The sequence below is a fragment of the Pinus tabuliformis genome, chromosome 4_2 (assembly GCF_031772625.1).
Source record: "Pinus tabuliformis cultivar Carrire ecotype Pingquan chromosome 4_2, CPIR1, whole genome shotgun sequence".
In the NCBI taxonomy this organism is placed as follows: domain Eukaryota; kingdom Viridiplantae; phylum Streptophyta; class Pinopsida; order Pinales; family Pinaceae; genus Pinus; species Pinus tabuliformis.
Genome location: NC_142304.1, coordinates 476,360,983 through 476,369,761, shown reverse-complemented (window position 1 = coordinate 476,369,761; position 8,779 = coordinate 476,360,983). Strand labels below are relative to the sequence as shown.

The 8,779-nt window shown below is 43.5% G+C and overlaps 1 protein-coding gene across 1 annotated transcript; it reads left to right on the top strand.

The window, feature by feature from the left end:
* Positions 1 to 3,778: 3,778 nt before the first annotated feature.
* On the top strand, positions 3,779 to 7,630 carry LOC149170015 (uncharacterized). Its single transcript, XM_089425421.1, has 3 exons — positions 3,779 to 4,842; positions 5,590 to 7,287; positions 7,486 to 7,630. Exons 1-3 carry the CDS (start codon positions 3,779 to 3,781, stop codon positions 7,628 to 7,630), a joined length of 2,907 nt encoding a protein of 968 aa, XP_089281547.1.
* The last annotated feature ends 1,149 nt before the right edge of the window (positions 7,631 to 8,779 follow it).

Sequence of the window (8,779 nt, the reverse complement as noted above, 5' to 3'; positions counted from 1 at the left end):
AAAGAAAATCACAAACCTTGAAACTGTGGAACTAATAGGCATTTGCCTTAAATCTTCATACTTCAGTTTTAAAGGAAAAATCTATGAGCAAACACATGGTGTTGCAATGGGCTCTCCATTATCACCATTGATTTCCAACTTATACATGGAACAATTTGAGCAAATGGCCCTTAGGTCTTTCCCCTTTACCCCTGAAGAATGGAAAAGATATGTAGATGACATTTTCGCTAAATGGATCCATGGTTTAGATAAAATTAATGAATTTTTATCTCATATAAACAGCCTCTCTAAACACATAAAATTCACTATTGAAATCGAAAAAGACAACCGGCTCCCCTTCTTAGATGTCCTCCTTACCAAGAAAAATGGCAAACTAAGCCACCAGGTCTTCAGAAAACAGACACACACTGACAAATATCTTCATTCAAACTCCCACCACCATCCGAAACAAAAAGTTGGTGTCATCAAAACCCTAGCCACCAGAGCTTCCAGAATCTCTGACCCTGAACATCTAGAGGAAGAACTTAACCATCTCCATAAGGTCTTCATAAACAATGGCTATCAGAAACACATTATCCAAAAAATAATTAAAGAATCCATAACCAATAACCAAAAAAGAAAAACTCTTGAAAACCCTAGAATCTCCTTACCCTATATTAAAGGAACCACAGATAAAATTGCCAGAATTCTCGCCAAGCATAACATCATGGTTGCCTTTACGCCCCCTAACACCCTAAAAAACATGCTTGATTCTGCTAAGGACTTAATAGACCCAAAAAATCACAAAGGAGTATACTCGATTCCCTACTCATGCGGAAAAGTTTATATAGGTGAAATAGGGAGATCCTTTGGCATAAGATTAAAAGAACACATTAATGATATTACAAGAAATAGGTCAAAAAAATCAGGTCTGGCAAAGCACGCATGTTCTTCCTCACACTATATCTGTATGGAACAAGCAAAATTAATTCACAAGGAAGACCATTATTTAAAAAGAAGGGTGAAAGAGGCAATTGAAATTGAGAAATCCTCCAACAACATGAATAGGGATGACAGATTAAAATTAAGTAACACCTGGAAACGCTTATTAAATAAAATAACAAAAGCAGTAAATTAAATCTAATAAAATAATAAATAAATAAATCTATCTAACTCCCTTTTAATAAAGTTTAATAAGTCAAATAAATAAATAAATAAAAATTCAATTCAATTCAATTCAAACTAATACATAACAAGGAACTTATTTATATAACATAGAAAATAATTAACAACAACCAAATAATAATAATAATAATCGATACATTGCAGACGATGGAGACGGGACGGGAGAAGTCACGAGTTGGTTTAGGTTAGGGTTACTGAACCCTCTGCAGCTGCTGAACCGCGATGCCCTCCGTTTTGCCCGCCATCCTCTGTTACCGTCTTACCTTAACCGCCGTGAACCCTGCCGCTATCGTGCTGGAAGTTTAATCGAAGGGGCGATACTGTGCCGCGACAACCGGTAACAATCTGTGGCGGTTTGGAACTGCCCTGCACGGTCCGTTACTGTTAACTGTGAACTGTCGTTTTCTCCGGGTTTCTCTACTCACCGAGGTGTCCGCAGTTCCGAGACGCAGCTGGCAATGGAGGATCTAGAAGCCGTTGATTATTCAGCCGACCCGATGGAAGGGGTCTCCATCTGGCGCTCACCCTATGCCACATCAGAAGGTATGTTCGGACCAGGCCTCTCCGAAAATTTCTCTCCGTTTTCGCTTGGTGATCAGTCGAGGTCTTATCCTGTGGTCCTCCCGGATGTACCACCGACCTGGCCTGCCCTCTCTACTCCCCCTCACTCTCCGGCAACCCTCGGTTTCGTTTCCGGCTGCCTAAACCCTAACCCTGGTTTTGAACCTCCGGCTTCTGGCTCCACTTCCCGTCCGCTACAAACCCCATCCTTGCCCGCCTCCTCAGCCGGATTCCCGGGCTCTCTTGGTCTTTCTTCCGGAAGCTTCACCTCCGTACCTCCGCTCTCGGGCCCCCCTATTGTTTCAGGCATCTGTGACCCCTCCTCCTCGCATCAGATCCCGGCACCGTTGAACGCCTCCGCCCCTCCCCCCGGTCGCCCTCAGAACATTCCCCCCCCTCGGGGCCCTAAAAGGAAATACAAGTGTTTCAAATCCAAGGAGGACGATATCTTTCTCAGACTGGAAGAGGACATCCAGTGGGGGGAGACAATGGATTTTGCAGATCGAGTACTGGTCGGGCGCATCAGGGGTCGAAGCTACTCGGCAGCACGTTTGAAGACCTGGGCAGCTGAAGTTTGGGGTCATCATTTGGTGGACATCCCTTTCGTGCAAACCTTCGTGAGGGGATGGTTCGCATTGAGGTTCGCTCGTGCTGATCATACCAACTGGGTATTGTCCTCCTACTGGCACTTTGAACATGCCCCAGTGCTCCTTAAGAGATGGACTCCATTATTTGACCCCGAGACAGAACAGATAGGCATCGGACCAGTATGGATTCGGCTCCCAGGGCTACCTCTTCAATACTGGTCAGAAGATATCTTCAGGAGAATCGGCAATGCCATTGGCACCTTCATGGACTACGACAAATCATATCAGCAGACTGGCATGATGGCTTATGCCAGGATACTCATTAACCTGGATACCAGGGGAGGACTGCAAGAGTTCATTACAATTCAATGGAGAGACACGGCACGCAAACAAATCATTGACTACGAAGGCATTCCCTATCGCTGCCGCAGATGCCACAAAGTGGGACATCTTTACAGGGACTGTCCACTCCTTCGGAAAGCGGTGAGGAATGACAAGGATGGAGTGGCCGATCAGCCCCCGGACAACTCCCCCAGGCTGCACCCAGTGCAGAACCAAGAGGAACATGTGCACACACAGGAAGTTGGTGAACCACGGAGCTCTCCGGAGGCAGCAGACACTGCTATAGTCTCCACTGCTCCTCCTCCTGCATCACCAGCACCTGTGCATCCGGCGACTGAACAAGCGGGCACAGCGACAACGGGTAAGTCTTTTTCATTCCCCTCTCCGATATCACCTATTTCTTGCATATCATTGGGCATCTCATCTCAGCATATTACTAGCTCTGAACCTATCTCCGCTCTATCATCTCCTGTAACTCTTCATTACACCCAGGGCTTACACCCTCACGCATCTCTCATATGCTCCCTCCCGCTTCCTTCACCGGTGGCACCCCCATCGCTGATCACTTCGTCCCTCGCATCCCTATCCTTTCTTTCGACCCAGCCATCCCCCCGTTATGCTCTTCGATCCCGCTCGAAGGACAGAGGTCCTGATGCCGTTGGACTCGACCCGGTGAATGCTCCTATTACCCTTAAGAACTCCCGTGGACGACCCTCCCGCATTACCAAAGCAAGACACACTGCTGATGAAGAAGTTGCCCTTGGGCGACAGCAGACTATCTTCAGGGCCCTTAGAGCGAAGGATGGCCCGCTATCCCTCCCCTCATGAAGATACTATCCTTCAATTGCCGTGGGTTTGCTAGTTCAGCCAAAAAACTAGCGCTCAGGAGACTGCTCACCTCATCTCAGCAGGACATTATATTTCTACAAGAAACACTCTGTTTGGCCGAACCTCTTATCCATACCCTCACCTCCTGGCTACCTAACTGGACCTTCCATGCACTGGATGCGTCCGGGCGATCTGGTGGTTTGGCTATTGGGGTTTGTAACAGAGCTCTGGAGATCCGGAACATTTGGGGAGGTAGGGGTTACATTGGGCTAGACATTTTCGCCCATTCTGTAGCGATGGACATTAGAATCATCAATGTCTATGGCCCTTGTGCTGACCGAGCCAACTATTGGCGGTCCTTACTGGAATCTGAATTATTTCAAGCAGACAACATCATACTTGGAGGTGATTTAAATTTTTCCCTTGGATTCAGCGAGTCATGGGGTCACTTGGCGCAGGTCGATTCCCTTACAGATACATTGTCCAGCCTACTAGAGGAACATCAGTGGGTGGATATTCCATCTGCTAGACTTCAGTACACCTGGTCAAATAACAGAAGTGGAGAACAAAGCTTGGCCAGAAGACTTGATAGATTCCTTATTAAGGAAACACTGATTAACAGTCTCCCCAGAATACGACAATGGGTTGGAACGGGAGGCATATCCGATCATCGGCCTATATTCTTAGAAGCAGAGGACTTTAATCACAAAATCAAAAGCCCATTCAAGTTTAATGCCTCTTGGTTACAGGACCCCTCTTATATACAATTGGTTCATAATTACTGGCAGAACAACCCCATCAGGGAAGATGAGGACCTCTCAGCGGGCTTTGTCAGAAAACTAACTGAACTCAAGCAGATTACTAAGAACTGGGCTCATCAAAAGCGCATCCAAGATAATCAAACACTGAAAGAGGCGGAAAGAGTCATTGCTGAGTTCGAGGATTCATCATCTGGGACCTTCCCCACCCCTGAGAGTAAGGAGAAGTACACCTCACTTATAGCGAAGCGCTCTCAAATCCTGAAAGAACGAGAAGAAAGCTGGAGGCTTAGAAGCAGGGCTATTTGGCTCACAGAGGGGGATGATAATACTAAATTTTATCATAAATTTGCCAATGGTCGCAAAGCCATCAACACTATTTGGGAGTTAAGAGATGATCGAGGGCACCCTGTTTCATCACAACAGAACTTGGCCAGACTGGCCACAGAGCACTTTAGGGGTATATATAAAGCTCCTGGAGACATTAATATCTTGGAGATCATGAGGGTGGCTGAACTTTTCCCCAGATATGTTGAACAGGAAGAGTCTGATGATCTACTGAAGGAAGTGACCAAGGAAGAACTGGAGGCTACTCTGAAATGGTTTAAAAAAGATAAAAGCCCCGGCCCAGATGGATGGACCATTGAATTCTACATCGCTTTCTTTGAAATCCTGGGAAGCGACCTTTTGAAGATTGTAGAGGATAGCAGAAGGAGGGGCAGAATATCCTCTGCTATTAAATCCACCTTCATCGCCTTAATCCCCAAATCTAATGCCCCGATCTCTTTCGATGACTTTCGCCCCATCTCTCTCTGTAATTGCCTCTATAAGATTATTGCCAAGACCATTGCCAACCGCCTCAAACCCATTCTCTCGCATCACATATCCTCTGAACAATTCGCCTTCCTACACCACAGACAGATCCACGAGGCTATAGCCACAGCTCAAGAACTCATGCACACTATGCAGATTAAGAGGCAGAAGGGAATGATTCTAAAAGTGGATCTGTCCAAGGCTTTTGACAGAACGAATTGGTTGTATTTGAGGTTGCTGCTAACACATCTTGGTTTCCCCTTCGAGTTTATCAAATGGACGATGAGCTGTATCACCGATGTATCCTATAGTGTGTTACTCAATGGGGAAGCTACCTCATTCTTTACTTCAGAGAGAGGACTCAGACAGGGATGTCCGCTCTCACCTCTGCTGTTCTTGCTTATTATGGAAGGATTAAGTAGAGTTATCTCATCAGCTCGTGATAGGCATCAATTGACTGGCATTAAACTTGCGGATAACTTCTACCTCACTCATCTGTTATTTGTTGATGACATCCTGATCTTCCTGAATGGCAGCATTGGGGACTCCACTACCCTTCATAACTCCATTCTACTTTTCCAGCAAGCTACAGGTATGAAGATCAATGATAATAAGTCCACGATTACTACAGTTGGTTGTTCCATTCATGAAACCGCCTTTGCTACACAGCGCTTCCCCTTCAACAATTTGAACTTGTCGGATGGGATAAAGTACCTTGGCTTCAGACTGAAACCTATAGGTTACAGAATAGCAGACTGGTTATGGCTCATAGCTAAAGTGGAAAAGCGACTACAGGTATGGTACCACAGATATCTCTCTCGTGCTGGCAGATTGGTCCTTATTAAAGCTGTGATTGAAGCCACACCAGTCTATTGGATGGCCCTAGCCTGGATACCTAAGGGCATATTGAATAGGCTCCAAAGTATTTGCTGCAGATTTCTTTGGAAAGGTCACCAGCCGGGAAGGCTCTTCGCCTGGGTCAAATGGGATACCATCGCCAAACCCAAACGCTGGGGGGGATGGGGTTTAAAGAGGCTCGACCTCTTCTCCAGAGCACTGGCTGCCAAACTTGGGTGGCAGCTTCTCACCTCAAATGGTCTATGGACGCGAGTAGCATATGCAAAATATATCAAGCCTCAGAACGTTTTGGACTGGATCTGCACACAACAAGGAACTAATCAAAACATATCCAATATCTGGAAAGCGGTTATAGGCACCTTACCTCTGCTACGAGAAGGAATCACATGGCGCATTAAGGAAGGTAATGCAGTGCGTATTGGTCTGGACCCGTGGGTCGGATGTGGAAATGCCCACAGGTTATCAGCTGACCTCATAAGGCACCTACATGACAGAGGGATTACACACATTATGCACATTGGAGATAATGAGAATTCCTCATTCCTCCAGCAAGCATGGTACACCGCTCAAGTATTAGAAATTCCTGAACAGTGGCAGAACGAATGGATGGAGTATACGGATGCCCTCACACAAGCTCACATCAGGCTCACAGAAGGACCTGATGAAATCATCTGGGCCTTTGCCAAGCATGGAGCATACGCCCCGAAGCTAGGATATTTAAGGCTCATGGAACCTTATAGGCCCCCGGATATCCATCCCACCTGGAAAGCGCTCTGGAAACTAAAGTCGGCTCCTCGCACGCGATTATTAATGTGGAACATTCTATTTGACAAAATCCCTACAGGCACCAATCTCATGAAGAGATCCTTTTATGGTCCATTCCGTTGCCACTTATGCCAAGGGGAGGAAGAAAGCACAGATCATTTGTTCTTGAATTGCAGCACTACTCTACAGTTTTGGCATGCCCTCACCTCACACTATCCGCATTTGAAAAATTGGCAAGGTAATAACCTCATGGATGCATGGAAAAACTGGTGCCTGAACCACACTGGGAAATCTATCAACATTCCGCTGCTGGCCTGCTGGGCTGTTTGGATCGCGCGCAATCAGGCTATCTTTAATCTCAAAGCCCCACACTGGCCCACTATATTACACCATACGATTGTTGACTTTAACATGATACCTGAAGAGGAATCCACAGCCCCTCCTCGTATCATCAGACCTGTGAACATCGACAAAACAAAGCCATGGGCTTTCTTTGATGGCTCGGCACAAGATGCGGGCTGTGGGGGAGGAGCTATACTCTATCTCAATGAAATGCACTGCTTTAAGATACAAATAAATCTAGGCAGAGGCACCAATAACTTTGCTGAACTGTGCACGGCTAAACACATCATACACTTTGCTATCCATAAACAATGCAGACACCTTCAGCTGTTCGGAGACTCTAAAATTGTTTGCAATTGGCTGAATGATGCATCTCATTGTCATGCATTTTCATTGAGACACATTCTAGATGAAGCTAAAAGACTGACTGCATCCTTTGAATCATTTGTCTGTCGACACATTTACAGGGAACAGAACACCGTCGCCGACCAGCTCTCCAAAGAGGCAGCGCACAGACAAGGAGATGACTGGTTGATCCAGGAGGAAATCGACGGAACTTACTACCAGCACTACCACAGACCTTTTGATGACCACATGGGAGATGGGCTATAAAGCCCACACACTTACAGTACCATTTTTGTTTATAGCATGTATATATTTCTACTGTCTAGTCATGAGTACAGCTCTACTTTTTTTTGATATTATCAGCATATATATAGCTCTCTGCGCAGAGCATGGACACAATTTTGATCACTGCTAGTTTTACTGTTTTGATAATGCTCCCTGCGTGGAGACAACTTGTTTTTCTCTTCCTAGATTTACAGACTATGAACTTGACAGGCACTGCTGCCTCCATATGAATATGCTTCGGCATCTGCAAAATGTAATTTCTCAATACTAATAGAAATTACGACTTTTTCCCAGGGGAAATAATAATAATAATAATAATAAATAAATAAATAAATAACTAATAATAAGAATATTAAATAAATGAATTAAAAATAAAATAAAAAATAAATATAAACATATAAATAAATAAATAAATAATAATAATAATAATAATAATATATATATATATATATATAAACCAAATAAATCATTAATTAAACCTGTCACTTAAAAATAATAATAATAATATTAATATTAATATTAAATAAATATATAAATAAAATTAATTAATTAAACAATTATATATATATGAATTAATAATTTATGAATCAATTAGACCGACATTAAAAAAAAAAAAAGAAGAAGGAGGAGGAGGAGAAGATATCAAAAAAATTTAAAATAACTATTAATAGCTCCATAATTTCATGCTCTCTCTTCTCAAAATACAAATCACATTGCCTTGATGATGGACTCACCAAGCTAGTCCGAAACGTTGGTTTCATAAATTGTTTACAGGTTTTTCCACAAACATAAAACGCAGATTCTTGTTCATAAATAGAATCCCACACATAGTCATCGTGAATGATATTTCATTATGAGAATTTTGAGGTCTAAAATGGGCCTCCTAAGAAAAATATACAACCAAAATAAACTTTGTAAGGACCAATAGGATTCAAGATGATGATGTTAACCATGGGGGGTGATTCACCATTTTTGGAGTAAAAAAATTAAAATTAAAATTAATAAAATAATAAAAATATTTTTTCAACTCGTATTTTACACTTATCTCCCTAAGGTTTTACTCAAATTTCGAGCGGGAGTACTCGTTGGATGCAAAATTTAATTCTTCATCCAATTAGTACCCATGTTGCA